Here is a 19,669-nt window from a genome sequence, read left to right as displayed (position 1 = left end):
GTGATTATTAGTATCTCAAAAAACTCGGGGATCAAAGCCTCTGATAAAAGCAATACTAACCTACAGAAAAAATACCTGAACCTGTTAAATCGATCTAAGAAAAATATCAATAAGTTACTGACCGAAAAATGGGTGGTAAACTTATCAAACCGCTCACTAACAGAAGATGAATTAAATGTTCTAGCAAGAAGTCATAAGTTTGCCATTCCCCTAAACGTCTCCCATATCTAGATTTCATACACAACATTGAAAGAAACATCAAGCACCTCCCCCAGTATTAAAGCCAACAAACTTCGTTTTGAAATACCAAAAATAATTTTTGATGCCAAATCTTCAGCTGTAAACATTCAACCATCAGAATTGAAAGCTCTTACCTCCTTAAAACATAATAAAAACACAATCATCACTAGAGCCGACAAAGGAAATACTACAGTGGTTCTTGATACTGTTTCATATGACCGTAAAATGAATCTACTACTCCGAGACCGAAATACTTATGCAAAACTGGGCTGTGATCCCACAAAAAAGACAGCTGAAGAAACTGAACAAACTACTCAATGAAACAACGTCGTTAGATGAAGAAACTTCAAAAAAGCTCAAAACATACCATGCTAGACCTCCGAGAATATACGATTTACCCAAGCTTCACAAAAACAACGTCCCACTCAGACCTGTTGTTGATTCAATTAGCAGTCCGACTTACAAGTTATCAAAATTTTTATCAAACCTTCTCCATCCCCACATAGGCCAGTCAACCTCTTCAATAAAAAACTTCACAGATTTTCACTCCAAAATAAAAACATTAAACTGCTGACAACAGACATGCTAATTAGCTTCGACATTGTCTCTCTCTTCACCAATATCCTCCATAAAGAAACTGTAGACCTATTAAATCAAAAATTTCCATCGGACATTGTTCAACTGTTCAAATTTGTTATCACTTCTGGTTACTTCATATGGAAAGGAAAAATCTACAAGCAAGAGGAGGGAACAGCAATGGGGTCTCCCTTGTCACCCAACTTGGCAGATCTGTTTATAGAACATCTAGAAGAAAAAATTCTCGCATTCAAACCCAAACCAAAACTCTGGCTTTGATTTGTCGTGATATCTTTGCAGTCTGGAGTTATTCCGAACAAGAGCTACTTCATTTTTTAGAAAAAGTCAGCCTCCTTCATCCTCGCATCAGATTTACATTAGAAAGAGAATCCCCACAAGGCATCCCCTTTCTGGATTTACACATCCGAAGAAAAGAAGATGGTTCCATTTCCACCTCTGTCTATCGTAAACCGACATTTTCAGGCTGCTACAATCACAATACTTCAGCTCATCATCCCTCTCAAAAATTTGGCATCATTAAATCATTGGTAACCAGAGCGCACAGATTATGCTCCTCCAAGGATTCTCTAAAACAAGAATTGGAGATGATCAAAAACACAGCCACTCTAAATGGTTACAATCTCAAAACAACTCAAAAAATCATCAGCAGTTTCTCTGCACTTCAACCTAGACAAGAACAACCCCATGTGATTCCCATACCTTATTTCAAAGGCATCTCTGAATGGCTCTCGAAAATTAGGAAGAAATACAATCTTGCTGCCACCTACAAACACATCAACCAGATCCAAAACTTGTTACCCTCACCTAAAGACAAACTTTCACCTATGCTACTACCTGGTGCATATGAGGTTCCATGCTCCTGTAAACTCTCTTATTTTGGACAGACAGGCAGATCAGTTTTTAAATGCATTTCGGAACATCAAGACCATATTCGCCTCATCAAACCGCATAAATCAGGCCTCGCTCAACACGGAGTTGAAAACCCAAACCACAAGATCCATTGGAAAAAGACAAAACTTCTACACAGACCAAATCTAAACTGTAATGATGTTCTTGCCATCCCTAAAGAATGGGATATTGTCATACAAAATTGTGTAAAATAATAACTTAACTGTAATTAATTTTAATTTAATTTAAGTAATTTAGTTCATTTAAGTTCAGGCCGAAACGCGCCACTGCATGCATGGATTCTTTTGTACATACACGCCTTTTCTTTTGTCATTCCTAGTATTGCCTTACTGTACTGATGATGTCCTAAGATACCTAGGACGAAATATTTACATAATAGAAAAACCTACTACTGTGGTTCTTGTGTGTTAAACTTAGTCATGAATTCTCCACAGGTTTCTCTATATAATCAAATTTCTATCTTGTTCCATATAAATCTATTCAACTGGCTCCCCACCATACCAGTTTTGCCTATTCTGTTGTCCGTTTCCTGATTTAACTTGTCATCTTCATTAAAAATTGCCTAAATATCTTACATGTTCTATAGGCTCTCCATTCAGAATGCAGCTAATGTCTTCTGTATTTCTGCATGGTTTCATAGTGTTGATCTTTTTATTGCTGATTTTCATGCCAAACTTGTTGCATCTGTTATGCAATTTAGTTAGAGAATCCTGGAGACTTGCAGTGGATGTATTTAGGAGTACATCCTAAAGCAAATAACTAAGTTTGATATCTCCAATTCGAATATTAGGTTTAATTCCACTTTCTTTCATAATGTGATCCACATAGATGAAGAATAATAAGAATGAAGATAATGTACAACCTTCTCTTGATTTCATGTCAAACCATCTTCCTGTATTCCCTTCAATTCTAGCTACTGCCTTACAGTTTAGACTGTATTGCCCTGTATAATGTTGCATTTACCTCATATGATAGTGTTTTTTGAAAAGCTTTTCCTTGGGCACCTTGTCGTATGCCTTTTCCAGATCGACAAAACTTAAGTACAGATCCTTGTCATATTCCCATGATTTCTCAACTATTTGTGGTAAAGTGAAAATCTGATCCTGGCAACATTTGGCCTGAATCCAGCTTGTTCTTCTCCCAGTTTCTCTTCAACAATTTCTCTCAGCCTCTTTTCAAGTCTCTTCTGACCATGCCCTGTGAATTATGCAGTATAGCCATTGCAAGACTTATACCTCTATATTTAAGCATTTCTGGTCGAATATCATCTACCTACTACTACCTTCTACATTTCAAGTTTTGATGGGAGGGGGGGGGGTTACCTCAAGTATTAATATGTATTCCTGTTTGCTTTTCTCCTGAACATTTTCTTCTACTGTTCTATTACTGTTTATTTCATTTAACAGTCTTTCAAAGCAATTACTCCATGCATCTAGGATATCCTTATCTTCAGTTATCATGTCACCTTTATCATCATTGATTCCTTTTACAGTACTCTTTCCTCCATTTCTAAGCTTTTTTTTTTTTTTTTTTTCAGTGGCCTCCAGTTTCTTGATATTTACCTTCTATATTCTTACTGAATTGTTCACATGACTTGTTTACCTACTTTCATACAGCTTTGCTTTCTTGCATTTATCTGTATTCTTTTGAGGTATCTGCCAACTTCTTTGCTAGGAACTTTTGGTATGCTTTCTTCTTTTCCAGGACTACTACTTGTGTCCTCCACTGTATTCTTATTTTTCTATCCTTGCACACAACTTCACCTTATGTCTCCCTAGTTGAATCAATTAGTTTTTTTCTGAGTTTGCCACTGAGACTTCAAGGTTTGTTTCTTGTTTTCATTCTTTCTTTAATAATGTTAGTATAGTTGAGTCTACAGTTTATTTGTAAAAGCTGCTCAACTTTAATTCTTTTTAAAACTTTTAAATATTGTTCTTTTTCATTGTGATATTCAGTTTTATCCTACTTAAAACTAAGTGTTGGTCACTTCCAATTTGAATTTCTCTGTACACTCTTGTATCCTGAACCAGCATGAAGATATCACTATCAACAGTAACAGACTCAATGAGGCTTTCTTATTTCTTGTGTCTTCTTTCCACATAAACTTGTGCACATCTTTATATTGCAACATGGTGTTAGTAACGACTAATCCATATCCTTAGCAAAAATCCAACAGATGCTTACCATTATTATTAGCATTGCCCCCTTTCATCCAAATTTTCCAAAACATTTTACAATGCCTGGTGGGATTCACTTTCTACTCTGCTGTTTAGATCAACAAGTATCACTTTTTCCATTTTATTCATGTCAGTTGTCTGCTCTAGTGATTCAAAAAATTCCTCCGCTTCTTCCTTAGAAGAATCTTCTGTGTGACCATAGACATGAATAAGTTTCATTGTCAATTTCCCCATTTGAAGTTTGCCCACAAAAACTCTACTTGGTCCCCATTATACCATGCTAGTTGCTACCTTTCTTGCATCTGTTCTTTGTATTGCTCATGCTGATCACCTATTTCATTATATTCTCTCAACACATTTTTTGCAACTCCTGCTTTATATTGCTACATATCCATTTAATTTCTTTCGACCTTACCTCCAAGCTCCAAAAACCACTGACTTCTTCACTTTCCTCTCTGTGAAGCTCGACAAACCATCTATAACTTAGCTTCAAAACAGTAAAATTATCTTCCTAAGGTTTCTTAACATTCACAACTCCAACTGGCTCCTATTTTGCCACTGACCAAACTGGATGAGATACTGAAGTATTGACCTAATGCAAATCATACATTTCCTCAGCCAAATTCTTGATAGCCCCCTTCACTTTTTTAATACTCTTGATCTCTTTTAATGAGTTCTCCTTCCAGATCCATATGTGCAAATCTGAATTAATGAGACAGTCTTGTGCAAGTTTCCTCTCTCACAACACTTTCCTTCCAATCATTTTTAACCTCTTGTCCTTTGTTACTACAGGGATGCCAAGTAGGGCAACTTCCAGTTTTTTTGCTTCCTTTTCATGATCTGACCATAACTCCTGCTCAAAGCAAGTCACAGAAATTATACTCATTGGCATAAAAAACCTTTAATTCCTCATTCTGCAAAGAATTCTTATCCACTTTCCAAGTCCTAGTTCAACAAAAAATGTACCAAAGTATTGAAGAAAACTCAGTTTACCACAGGTGGCTTGCATCAAGAACCACAGCTCTGTACTCGGTCTCTGCTGAAGCATACAATAAATGCAAGATAATCATCAGAAAATCTACATTTTACTTCATATAAAGGGCAACAGCAGAAAACTTACCTTCTGTCCAAATGGCAACTGTGCCTTCCTTATCCCTTGCTAAGACCATGGGATGCAACTTCTACTCATCTGCATTTCTGCCTCTCTTTTCATCCAGATGGCACCATTGTTACAGCACCTAACAATAAAGCTTACCTCCTGGCATTACTATTTTCTTCCAAATCCTGCATAGATGACCGAGGCAAATTGCTTCCTACCATCCCAGAATCTCAACACTGTATGCCTACTGTGGTTTTTCAGAAAGGAAAAAAAAAATAGAACATTAAAAAGAATACTAAACAAATTGCACACTAAAAGTCTCTTCTGACCCTGATGGCATCTCTTCAATTGTACTAACTGTGCTCCAGAACTAGCACCTATCCTGTGTCATCTGTACATGCTTTTGTACTTAGCTGGCACTTATTCCAGCACATGGAAACAAATCTTATATCCAGCCTATTCCAAAAAAGGAAGATAGAAGTCATACAAGTCAAAGCAAGTCACAGAAATTATACTCATTGGCATAAAAACCTTTAATTCCTCATTCTGCAAAGAATTCTTATCCACTTTCCAAGTCCTAGTTCAATACTACTGACAAGTCACCATCACTTCAATCCTCTCCAAAATAATGAAGTCATCAATAGTTAATGTCTCCACTGCCTAAACAGTTGATGAGCAACCACCAGTATGGATTCTGCTATTCACAGTCCATAGCTGATATTTTAACCTACATCATCCACCATTAGACACATGCCCTGGAAAGGTTTTGAGTAATGTACTGTCACCTGACATTTCCAGAGCTTTTCATCACAACTGGCATTATGACTTGCTAAGCAAAATACTAATCTTTGGTCTTTCTGCCATCCTCTGTAAATGGGTAGCCAGCTCTCTCACTGGTCATTCACTCAGTGTCATAGTGAGTGCTCTTTTCTTCAAGCAATGCAGGAGTGCCTTATGGCTCTGTTTTATCACCCACTCTTTCTCCTATACATAAATAACCTACTCTTAATCACTACTGATTCTATTCACAGCTTTGCTAATGAATAAAATTAATAGTGATTGAGAGTAGGTTATTATATTATGTATAGGATTTTTCCTATTTCTTCTATCACCCACCCTTAGAAGAGGGTGGGTGATAGAACAGAGCTGCGAGAAGCTCAAAAAAAAAAAAAAAGCACCATGACATGGAGTGAATGACCAGCGAGAAAGCTGGCTACCATTTACAGAAGGGCAAAAAGACCAAAGGATAGCAATTTGCTTAGCAGGCCCTAATGGCAGTTGCAATGAAAAGCTCTGGAAATGATGAATCCCACTTATTCGACAAACCATGCAGTGCTCAGACATCCCAAGCTTCAAGATCATCTTCAACTAGTACTTTAAACACTGATCTCCATACTATTCTTCAAATAGAAAGAGGAAAATCTGCTCACCTTTAGTAACACCAGAACACAGTCATGCTTTTCTCTTGTAAAAGGGATCTTGGCTCACCTGTTCTTACCCTCAGTAATACACATCACCAGACAGGATCAGATCTTTCTCTCTCTCTCTACCTGGACTAATATTTACCTCCAGCCTCTCCTAGAATTGCATCATGTCGGTATCTTCCTCAGCATCTAAACAACTAAACATTCTCTTCCACTCAAGATGCTATTTTTCACCAGTCTATCTATTAACTCTATACAAATCTGCACATCCCTAAAATACTGCTCACATATTTGGAGTGGTACACCTAAAACCTCCTTAAAAATTCTCCTCCTCTTCAGAAGAGAGCAATTTGTCACTTTACTTCAATTGCTATTGCACAGATATGTTTCATCACTGTGTCTGTTCCACAGGTACTTCCATAGTCACTGTTCCACCGAACTGGCAACCATCGTTCCACCTCTTTCTGTGGAATCCATTAAAACAAGAGCAATAGCTACTCAGCATTCTTTTACAGTGTAACCAGAAATGTGCAGTCTACTTCCCTTCCTCTTTTATTCCATTTTTCCTCTGTTTAGCCTTTTTTGTGAAGTATTTCCAAAAAGACACACCCTACAACTCTTCAAGAAGAATGTCAGTAAACTTCTTTCTCATCACTTACCTGTACTCCCTACTGCACATAATCTGCTTATAGGTTCTTCGACCTCATGCATGGATCAGTATTAAAAAAAACTCCCACTTGATTTACATTCCTGACTGTAGTCAGTTTGATATTCTTCTTCAAATTATCTTTGACCATTTTCCATACAATATGACATTATTCCCTTGTGACTTCTGATGCTATGGCATTGCTCAAAGCAGACTCCTAAATTTTTCATAATTGCCAGATTTGTTGTTTCTCATATACCCCTTCTTAACTGACATCTCCACATATTTAGCCACCACCCAGGGAAAAACAACGGTCGCTTTCCCCAATCAGGTGCAGAGTGGCTAACTTCGTGGTCATGGATATATCTTCAGATGCTCTTACCAGATCCAGCACTCTCACACTATAGGATCCTTTCATCTCATGCTGTTTCAGGTGATTACCCTTAGTAACTATAAATTCCATTTCCATCTTGCCATGTGTTCTTTCTTCCTTCTAATCTGTGCCCCTTGCTAATACATGGTATTCACATCTTGCTTTGCTTTCCCCCTCTCCATAGCAGCAACAACCAACTATATTTTGTGCTGTTGCCTTTATATCACACCAATTCCTATGCTATCATCAGTAATATCTCTCCTTCCATCCTGTTCCCTTTATTCTTCCTGAAGATACAAATACTCCTCGCATTCAATCCCTATATCATCATCTATCAACCAAGTCACACTGATGCTGTTAATATTTGGCCAACATGTTGGAGGCTTAATGGAATGTATACAGCACTTGGAAAGGATTAAAACTGGTTTTAATACTTCTAATATTTCATCTCAGTCACTGAGACATATTCAGGAATTACAAAAAAACTAATGTAACATACACACAAATATAACACAATACACAAGCTAAACACATTGGTGATTCTAAAGTCCTATCTAGGTGGTGCATCCTCTATGGGTGATTGTAGGTGGCGTAGAATGTAAGGTGGGATCTCCAATGATTAATTCTTCCCAAATTTTCAGAAGTTTAATGCAACCATATTTATTTAGATTTGGTTGATTTCTGAGTGCTGCTGCAGATTCTAAAAAATGGTCTTTCTTTTTTGAATTTACTGTGGTGGAGCATGGTGGTTTTTTTTCAGGAGATCCTGTGGGTGGGTTGTATCCAAAACGTGGTCTGCCAGGCCAGACTGACCATAGTGTTGGTTGCAAGTGTATGATTTGCACTGGGTCTGAAAGGGCCAGATTAGAAAGAACCGTCCTTTCAACCGAACTCAACCACATACACAACACCTTCCTCTCCAATGGCTACAGCGATTATAGTGTTAAAAAAAATAATCAGTTCCTCCCCCATTCCCCAGCCATCTGTTCAGAAGGAGTTTGGAAATTCCATCACCATATCCTACATCCATGGCACATCAGAAAAAATAGCCAAGACCTTAAAAAAAAGTACACCCTCCACATGGTGTTTAAGTCCCACTGCAAACTTGCTACCTTTATCCGTTCTACCAAAGTTCAGTCCCCCCCTCTTTCAATGCCTGGAGTTGATAAAGTATCCTGTTCCTGCAAGCTGGCGTATTTAGGATAGACAGGTAGATCTGCAACCATGACTATGGTCAGTCTGGCCTGGCAGACCATGTTTTGGATACAACCCACAGGATCTCCTGGGAGAAAACCACCATGCTCCACCACAATAAATTCAAAAAAGAAAAACTATTTTTAGAAATCTGCAGCAGCACTCAGAAATCAACCAAATCTAAATAAATACGGTTGCATTAAACTTCTGAAAATTTGGGAAGAATTAATCATCGGAGATCCCACGTTACATTCTAGGCCACTTACAATCGCCCATAGAGGGTGCACCACCTAGATAGGACTTTAGAATCACCAACGTGTTTAGTTTGTGTATTGTGTTATATTTGTCTCACAAATATAACACAATACACAAACTAAACACGATTACAAAAAAACTAATATGCTACATTAGTTTTTTTGTAATCCCTGAAGATGTCTCAGTGACTGAGACGAAATATTGGAAGTATTAAAATCATTTTTAATCCTGTCCAAGTGCTGTATACCATTAAGCCTCAACACATGGTATATTTGGCCAAGCCAAAAACCTTTTCCCTTCTATTTCTGATACCTCTGGCATTCACGTACATGCATATCAATATTCCCTTGGACCCACAAATACTTTTGCATCACATTAATTATCAACTCATTCAAATTCAAAACTCAGAAACTGCACTCAACCTTGCATTACCATTTCTGTAATTCATTTGTTCAAGGTGTGACTAGACACACTTGACTTTATTCCCCATCCCCCAACTTCTAGTTTCCCTAATTTTGCACTTCCAATCTCTTAACAAACAATACTTTATTCAAACATGTAATTCCAAAACCATTCAAGAAATAATCCCTCAGGCATGTATAAGTTCTTTCATTTGTCAAATTCGCTCCAGATCCCACCTTACATTCTAGGCCACCTACAATTGCCCTATAGCATCTATATACTGCACATCATTCCTCCTGTACAATCAACTCATTTGTAATCATGGCCCATCTAATTCATTTATTGTCAGCTTGACTCACATTCTTTACTCTCTCTCTCTTTTTTGCTGCTTTTAGTAACTGTTTCATATCTTTTCTCATTGCATATTTCTTGCCTTTTGAATTATTCATGCTTGCCAGAACAGTCAACTCTTTTACTTCCCTTCTCTGCATACCAGCTTCACTGATATCCTTGATATTTGCATGGGAAACATGCTTTCTTCTCATCATACCTCTTATCATAGAATCATCATGCAGCACTCTTTCCTTACTCCAAGTTCTTCATGCACTTCATGCTAGATGTCTTCTCTAGTTGCTCAAGCTCACATTTTATTAACTGAAGAACTTCACATAAGCATGTTATTTCTGTTCTCACTACAACCTTATCATCTTACCTTCAACTATTTTATTATTAGGTGCCTCCATGGAGTCACAAGACTCATCGCAGGAGACCCAAAATCAGCACACTAACCATTATTCACACAATACCTGTCATACTTCTTCTTAAACTCATTCACAGACAAAGCATTCAAAACCACCTCTGGCAATGCATTCCACCCATTCACAACCCTTGAAGCAAAAAAATCTAGTCCTAACACCCTTGTTAACCATACTCTTACACAATCTCCAGGGATGGCCCCTCATTCTCTCCCTTCCTGCACTGGTCTTAAAAAAGTTATCAGTATCAATCCTATAAAACCGTTTTAATAATTTATATGCCTCTATCATATCTTCTCTTCTACGTCTATCAACTAGTTTTTGAAGCCCACAGACCTTCAATCTATCCTTGTAGAAAACATCCCATAGGCCTGCAACAGTTTTTGTAACCTGCCTCTGAATACCCTCCACCATTTCCTCATCACCAAGAAATCCAGGTGACCAGATCTGTGCACAACAGTCCAAATGAGGTCTTATTAATGCCTTATAAAGTGGGACAATCACTTCCTTATCCCTGCTTGTCAGTGTGTTGATGTGAAGTTTTGGCAACCTTTGCAATATGCCCTCAAAACTTAAGTTCTCTGTCCACAATAACTCCCAAGTCCCTAGCCTCATCAACTTCCTGCAGTTCAGTTCCATTAATATAGTAAACATGTGATCTCATCCTTCTGAAATGCATCACCTTACACTTGGCCACGGTAAACTGGCAGTCATTTAGTTTAGCCCAAACTGTCAGCCTATTTAAGTTATCCTGCAAGATATCCACATCATCTGAATTGACTATCGCTCTTCCCAGTTTTGCATCATCAGGAAACAAGTGGATATTTCCTTTCAAAGTATTCCCAATATCATTGATGTATAAATTAAATAATAAGAGGACCGAGCCCTGAGGCACACCACTAGTCACCTGCCTTCTACTGGGCTCCGCTCCACCATAAACCAATCTTTGATATCTATCCACCCTCTAATCTAAATCACTAGCCTTGGATCCATACCTGTTTGCTCCAATTTATGCAAGAATCCCATATGGAATCTTGTCGAATGCCTTTGCAAAGTCCAGCAGGATTACTGAATAAGGATTTCCTTTATCCAACTCCATTGTTACTTCATTATAGAAAGTGAGCAAATTACTAAGGCAAGATCTACCCTTATAAAGTATCATATTGCTGTCCATCCACCCAGTCTTGAATTCTAATTTTTATCAATTTCTCCAAAACCTTAACCACCACTCCTGATATACTGATTAATCTATAATTTGCTACCTCAGTCCTGGAGCCCCCCCCCCCTTATGCAGTGGAATAATTTTCCCCTCTTTCCTCTCAATTACTTCTTGCATACTCTCATTCATATATATTTCTAGTATTGTTTACACCTTCAGCTACATTCACTACAGCATTCTCAATTTCATGCCTTTCATCATTGACATTAATCACTTAATTTTACTACTTTCAACATGTTTTGCATTTGTAACTCATTCACAGACCTTTTCTTGACTCTCATATAATAAGCTATTCATCCTTGTAGGTAATGAGTACAGTGAGCATGTACTATACTGCACAAAATCTCTTCTGTTAAACTCTTTGAACAAGATACCCTTTGTTGTTCTTATTCACATCAATGCCATTTATGCAATGTTTATACAGAATATGCATAAAAACTTGCAGGACAAAAAATGCTCAACAGTCATAAAGCAAGGAAAATACAACCAATAATGATATCAAATATTTTCTGAATATTACTTACTTATCCTCAGGAAGACTTGGTTCCGAGTCTAGTCGGTGACTAGAGGAAATTTTTCTACGCGTTTTTTCAAATGGTTCCCGAGTTAGTTGATCTCTGGCACGGGCAAGCAAGTTTTTTCTCCCAGAAGCTCGGGTTTTTCGTCCCGTAAACTCAAGAAAATCGACCTAGAACCCACATTATTTCAGACATTAAATATATTGTGTTAAGGTTAGGGACCACAAGATGGCAGCACTTGTTGAGCCATTCTCTTCACTGTGTGCTGCTTAATTAGTAATAGCCTCGAGCCAGCTATCTCTGATTGGGTACCAGTGGAGATTGAACTGCCCACTCAGTCTCCAAAAGTTAGATAGGGCTAAAAACGACCTAGCCTAACTCCCTATATGGGAATAAAAAGGCATTGGCTTATTTTTTATTTTATTTTATTTTTTTTGTGATACTTTTTTTTTTTGCTCAGCCAGTTTGTCATTTGTTATACATTGGGGGCCAAAATATTTTTGATATTTTACACATTTTGTCTGAAAACTTATTTAATTTAGTGTTCATGTCTCTGATCCATATAATAACACAGCCTTAAAATTGCTATTGAAGATCTTTATTTTGATTTTATGATATTTGGATGATTTTTATGTATTGGTTAATTTTCTGAAGCAGTATTTGTTTTTATCAATGTTTGCATTATATTCCTGTCAGTTTCACCTTCATTTTATATATTTGCTCCCAAATATGTAAAATTCTTAGCTTCATCCACTGCATGTTGATTGATTTTAATTTCTTGGACATTTGCTGTTCAATTTAAAAACATTTAAGTTATATTAATTTTAATATCTACTATTTCAGTTGTTTTATAGTCTTCCAGTTTTGCTTGTATATCAGCGTATTTTGATGATATCAAAACTATGTTATCTCATAATACAGACAGATGTTTGCCATGCAATAACACAACGTTTACTTCTTTATACTTATGTTTACATATTTGTCAGGAATTTCATAGCTTGTAATAATTAACCATGATTCTCTCAATACTGTCAAATGCTTTGGCAAAATCTATAAAATTTAGGTATAATGAGCTAAGTTTTATGCTTTGTTCAATGATGTTCCTAAAGGTAAAAATGTGATGCACAGTATACTTCCCACCTGTTCTAAAACCAACTTGTTCATGCCTTAATATCTTTTCTACTTGACTTTTAATCCTATTTATCAATATTTTACTGAAAAGTTTCAAAGGTATTGACAATAGACTAATTCCCTTCCAATTTTTACATCTGGTGAGATCTTTCTTCGGGACTATGATTATCATTTCTTTCCACTCTTTAGGTATGTTTTCAGTCAAATTGTTAAAGATTGGTTGCAGTTTATATGCAGAAATTTCTTTAGTTGTGCACTTGCTATATTATCATTGCTTCTTACCTTTCCACCTTATCTATTAGATATAAATTATTTAATTTTTAGATATTAGTTCTAATATAATATTTAAATCACGCTTATAGGAGATTCTGCTATTATCGAACTTCTAATGATGTGGGTTATATTGTTTTCTACATTTAAAATCTCATCAAAGTGTTCTTTACATCTTCTAACAATCTTATCCTCTTCAGTTGGCAGCAAACCATCTTTATTCCATTCCTTATAGCATTTAGTTGCTTCTTTTCTTCAGAGCATGTCACCTCATACAGTTTTCTAATGTATCCTAATACTGCAGCTTCTTCCAAACTGTTCACATAATTCTTTTTATCTCCTCTTGCAGATCTTTTAATTAACTTGTCTTTTTGTCTGTAATTGTTCAAGTGAATTTCTTTAGTTCTCTGAGATTTAGCATTTTGAAATATTTTAACTTTGCCTTTCTTCTTTGAGTTTCCAGGTCCTGTCAGATAATGTCTGTTCTTTTTATCCTTCTTAGCACTTAAACGGTCTCTTGCATCCTCATTATACACCATTTTAAAATTTTTCCATTGCTTTTCAGATATGTCTCCAGGACTTTATACTTTCTTACTTCTCATTTTGCAGAATATGAAATTGATTTTTATTATAATGGAAAATTTTTTTTATTTCATTCATTTTAATTTAAAATTTTTCCATTGCTTTTCAGATATGTCTCCGGGACTTTATACTTTCTTACTTCTCATTTTGCAGAATATGAAATTGATTTTTATTATAATGGAAAATTTTTTTTATTTCATTCATTTTAATTTAGACATATTTTATCCTTCCATTTTGAATTTTTTTTTTAATCCCATGCAGTTACAGGTTTAATTTTTACTGTTATGAAGTAATGATTAGATCCTACATCAGCTCCTCACCATACTTTAACATCCAAGAACAAACTCCTAAATGATTGAAATGTTTGCAACATTTTCTGAATAAAATAATTCATCTGTATTATAGTTACTATTATGTGAACCCTAAAAGGAGTCCAAGGGCGCTTTGCGGGAGAGCACTCTACTCCACTATACCCAACACACCATCTTCTGTACCAACCACTACTACAACCACCACCACAACACTTCCACCATTACTGACAGTATATTTTGTCTGTAAGTTCTTGTATTGGGGATGAAAAACTCAAGTTTCTAAGGGGGGGGGGGACCTGCTACCTCCGTATGAGATCAGCTAACTCACTGTCAACTAAAAAAGCCCATAGAAAAATTTTTCTCATAATAAGATCCTTCAGTTGGAAAAGACCTCTTTCTTTTCCAATCGAAGAATGTAATGCTCCATTGTTCTTCCAGTTGTGCTATGGAGATGTGACACTCCTTTTAACACTCCAGAAAATGCCCTCTCACAGAGTCAAGAGGTATAGTTCTCATCGTATATTTGAAAAAATAGATGATCTTGAAAACATTCTGAATAGATTTTGTGACACTTGCAGAACATATAACATAAGAATCGCTTTCAACAAGACAGAAGTATAGTAATAATAAGAAAAAGAATCATGCAAAATAAGTGTTGAAATATAAATCAGAGTAAGTTCATCAATTCAACAACTTTGATAAATGAAAATTTGTACTACATATTGTTAAATATAGAATAAGTAATGGCTGGATAGCCATGAGAAGAATTTATTTAAAAAAAGCCATAGACTTGGCAAAGTGGAAATATTAAATTCATTTTAAAGATTCTGCTGTTTCTTATATAGATTGTTTCTGGTATGGTTCCCCCACCCCACCTAGCACAAAGATGTTTCTAGATTTGAAAGCAATAATTAATATCTTTAGTCTTTTTTTTTTTTTTTTTCAGGACCTGGAATGTGAGAAATCTGCACACTTCCGAAAAATGGATGACAGAGAACTCCGTTTAGTAGTTAAATATTTCTGCTTAAAAAATATGTCTCCAGAAAAAATCAAACTAGAGCTTGACAAGACTTTGTTAGAATATTCTCCTTCAGATGTCATGATTAAGAAGTGGTGCAGTGAGTTCAAAAAGGAAAGTACATCATCTGGAGATGAAGAGTCAGATGAAGAGTTCAGGAGGAGGAGGAGAAAAGGGTCTAAAAGGAAAAGAACGAATGAGAGTAAAATAATCAGATCACTTGCTGATACTCTTGGTGTTCCATATTCTTCAGTAGAATATGTTATACAGTGTGAATTAGCATTACCCCCATCTGCTCCCCGTTATGGCAGTACATCACGTATTTTTTTCAAAAACTAATATTCTCAAATCAGTTCATATGGTTGGTGGTAGATTTATATGTTTGTATGATATATGCTTTGTGTTTGATTTATGTATTTACATGAAATAAAGATACCAAGAAATTACAAAGTTGGTTTAATCTTTTATCCAAGTGTAAGCAAGCAAGTTTATGCCTGAACTATTTTCAGGTTCAACTCGTATAAAGAAGCTTTTTACTCCACATAGTTTGCCTTGGTATCCCATAATGCAAAGCACATATCCTTATGGGTATGTATAATGCTATGCATTATAGTAAGGGTCACTACCCAGACCGGTTTCGACCTTTATTGAGATCTTGTCAGTGGGAGCGAGATCCAGAGGTGATACAAAAGGTTGAAGTAATGCCAAAGTCATATTTTCATATAAGAGTTCCCAAAAGGTGTCAAATAGTTTTATTGTATATACATATAATGTAACCAAGTGGAAAAACTTCCAACAACTATCTCAAATTCAGAGTATTTTAATAATAAGGTGTGACACCTTTTGGCAACTCGTATATGAAAATATGACTTCGGCATTACTTCAACCATGGTATCACCTCTGGGTCTGGCTCCCACTGACGAGGCTTCAATAAAGGTCGAAACCAGTCTGGGTTGTTACCCTTCCCATAATGCATTAGCATTATACATATCCATAAGGATATGTGCTTTGCATTCTGGGATACTAAGGCAAGTGATGTAGAGTCAAAAGCTTCTTTATAAGTGGCCCCAGTCCTGAAAATAGTTCAGGTGGAAACTTGTTTGCTTACACTTGGATTAAAGGATTAAACCAAGTAGCAAAACTTCCAACAATTATGTATTTACGTGATTTCATATACTTAGTGTGTGAGAATATCCAGCAAAATTTTATTATATTTGTAAATTTAGGGACATAAAAACACATGTGTTGAACAGATTATTAGTTTAGTTGGTGTAGAAAGAGCTCACAGCTCTCTCCTTGTACAACAGCTCTTCAAGGAATCTACTTTTATGTAAGAATTTTCTCCCAAAGAAACTCATGTTTAGTCAAGATGATTTTATTAGTAATTAATAAAATAATCTATTCAACATGTGTTTTTGTGTCCCTAAATTTACAAATATGAGTGCTGATCACCTTAAAGGAAAGATTTTATTAGTTTATAATTGATGTACATTGTAAATTTGTGCAGCATTTGGCCTATGTTTTGTACAAAAAAAAAAAAAAATTATGAAAATATGCTACTAATTACTATGTTAGCACAGTGTTTTAACAATATGACAAATATTTAGGTTTGAGTTTTTCTCTAGCAATATTTTTCTGTAATGTGGAAATTAATGGCCAACCCTTTGAAATTCTGTTGTCAGATGAATTAAATAAGCATGTATAAATAACAATGTTCAGATGAAGTGTTGATATTGGCAATATATAGAATAAGACTGCAGATTACTTTAATAGATTCTAAACACTTGTAATAAATGAATGAGTAGTATACAGCATTTCATAAAAATGCTTCCTCTAACTCATTTTCATGCTGTCTTGTGTGGATTAAATAAACAAAGATACTGGCCTCTTAGGCATATCCTCCATGAATCCATCCTTCTACACAATCCACTGCCTACATACTACACCATCTCTCACTCTAACAGCATTTGCCTGTAAATTGTATGTTCTCTGGCTGACTTGCCTTGTATGAGATGACAAACCCTTGTTCTTGATATGGAAGGAGACGCTTGCTACCTTTGTATGAGATGGGCTCACTCGCCTTCAGCTGAAGAAAATATACAAAGATATCTCTCGTCATGACAAGAATCAAGCGCAGATCTTTTCCGTTCAAAGGGTACAATGTCCCATTGTTCTACAAACTGTGCTAGGAAAGGAACTTCCTGATAAATTCCTGCAATTTGGCAAAGTTTTTTTATGTTAATGATTTTCATTGCATGGCAGGAATACCTCCATTTTTATTATAACAAACTCACTATAGTGAATTTTGTTATAGTGACTATAACTCCTCCTCTTGGCCACTCCTCTTAACATACTTATTAGTGTAGATGGAAAAATGATGGGCTCATTCACCTTCAGCTGAAGAAAATATACAAAGATATCTCTCGTCATGACAAGAATCAAGCACAGATCTTTTCCGTTCAAAGGGTACAATGTCCCATTGTTCTACAGACTGTGTTGCCAAATTGCAGGAATTTATCAGGCAAGTTTTTTTATGTTAATGATTTTCATTGCTTGGCAGGAATACCTCCATTTTTATTATAACAAACTCACTATAGTGAATTTTGTTATAGTGACTATAACTCCTCCTCTTGGCCACTCCTCTTAACATACTTATTAGTGTAGATGGAAAAATGAGGGTGCAGTACACCCTTCAAACTAAAAAGGCCATTTTGATTCTCATCATGAGGAAGCTATATATGCATTTCAAGCAGATCAACCAATCTCATACAGAGAAAGCAGGGGTTATAATGTTCTATAACACACAAATACACTGGTGTCCAAAACCTAAGGACGAATGCTATTTCTGAAGATTACAACTGCAAATTCTGACAGAGATCAGCTTGTGACAATTTGTACAACTGACAATTTTGAATAAAAAGCTAGTACACATTCAGATTTTCAAATTGCATGCAAAGGGGCAACATGGTAGCACTAACAGGACAAAAAGCTGTGCTAAGCACAAACTGTGTTTGAAGGAAGCTCTTTTTATGAAAGAAGAAAGTTGCAAACTTAGATGTCTTGTAATATCTCAAAGACATCTAGGCAAAGACACAGGGAAGAATTATTGGAAAGTTTGGAGAAGGCCGCTGAATTACTGATTTTGCCAGATAGTTTGGAATTGCAGTGTTGTATCCAGGCTCTGGACAGCATTTCGAACCAATGAAATGTGTTCCAGATCTTTGCTAAAAGGATTGCCCTGGCTCTACCACAGAGCATGAAGACAGATTTTTGGTTAGAACTGCAAAATGTAATTGACGTACCACAGCAGGTCAGCTTACAAGTTGGCTCCATTCGTGTGCAGGTATATGGATATTTTGACAAACTGTCAAGATGACGGCAACAACTAGGCTGCATTCCTTTATCCACAGCTTGTCATAGGATAAGACACCAATGGGTTAATGTACTCTTTACAGATGAGTCGTTTTAGTCTTTCCTTGGATTCTGGATAACACTTGATCTGATGTGAAAGTGGTACTACTTACTATCACGAGAATGTTCTTGAAAGGGATAGATATGGCAGTGCTGGGGTCATGGTGTGGGGAGGCATTATGCTTAATGGATATGCTGAGCTACAAGTGCTGGAAAAAGGGACTGTGAATGGTATTGCAACAAAGTTCTTCAATGTCATGTGTAATTGTTCTGTAGGTGAAGAATTCATCTTTATGGATGACAGTGCCACGTCGCATCTTACATGAGCAGCATACTTCTAGATAGAGGATAATAATCAAATTGAGTGGCCAGCATTCTCCCCAGATCTCAACCCTGTTTGGGACACAATAGGGAGATGCATTGCCACTTGAAATTCCCATCCAGAAAACAAACAAGGCCTTGCTCTGAAGAAGTGGACCAGTTTGCCTCAAGAACTCCTGAATCACTTGGTGCTAAGCATGGTACAATGTTGAGAGCTGCATTGCAGTTCAGGGCAGGCATATTCCATAGTACTGTAGATTAGTTACTTAACATGTGCTTATGAAATTTATAACACATTTTTTGTGTAATATAATTTATTAGTATTACTAGCAATAAATTTATGTCCACATTTTATGGTAATGATGAAAATTTTTTCTTATACAGATAAAAATGTAGTTCATTCCTTAGCTTTTGGACACCAGTGTATACTGTTAATGGGCTACATTGGTTGATTGCTTGCATAGCATGTCAGTGGTGATTGTGAAGTGCTCACTACAGACTCCTTGGAATCATGTAACAATACTTAAAATATTTTGACGTATAGCACATTTAAAAATGTAATTTTTTTTCTTCTTGCTTTACGCTTCAGTTTGTTGCATTTATTTATAATACATCAATAGTGTGTCCATTGTTTTCTTGGTCAACCAACTAACCTTTTCATATCTGGTTTCTAGTTTCTTGCTAAGCTATTCCTTTTTGAATCCATTCTGATCTTTTTTTTATCCATTTCTTTAAGGGTTGTAACTGATATTCTTCATAAATCTTTTCATTTTTTACTTTATCAAATTTTGTTTTATTAACCATTTTTCTTAATGTT

The 19,669-nt window shown here is 36.1% G+C and overlaps 1 protein-coding gene across 2 annotated transcripts in view; it reads left to right on the top strand.

Moving 5' to 3' along the window:
- LOC150098655 (uncharacterized) overlaps positions 1–17,011 on the top strand; it is a 48,364-nt gene extending 31,353 nt beyond the window's left edge. For both annotated transcript variants that reach the window (XM_090405317.1, XM_090405318.1), the window contains exon 3: positions 15,049–17,011. In XM_090405317.1, the coding sequence (XP_090261443.1) occupies positions 15,049–15,459 (411 nt within the window). In that variant the 3' untranslated portion in view covers positions 15,460–17,011. The remainder of the gene's footprint in view (positions 1–15,048) is intronic.
- The last annotated feature ends 2,658 nt before the right edge of the window (positions 17,012–19,669 follow it).

The sequence above is a fragment of the Typopeltis vanoorti genome, chromosome 15, assembly GCF_054136105.1.
Source record: "Typopeltis vanoorti isolate ZY-2024b chromosome 15, IOZ_Tvanoo_1.0, whole genome shotgun sequence".
Taxonomy (NCBI): Eukaryota; Metazoa; Arthropoda; class Arachnida; order Uropygi; family Thelyphonidae; genus Typopeltis; species Typopeltis vanoorti.
This window is presented reverse-complemented; position numbering and strand designations above follow the sequence as displayed.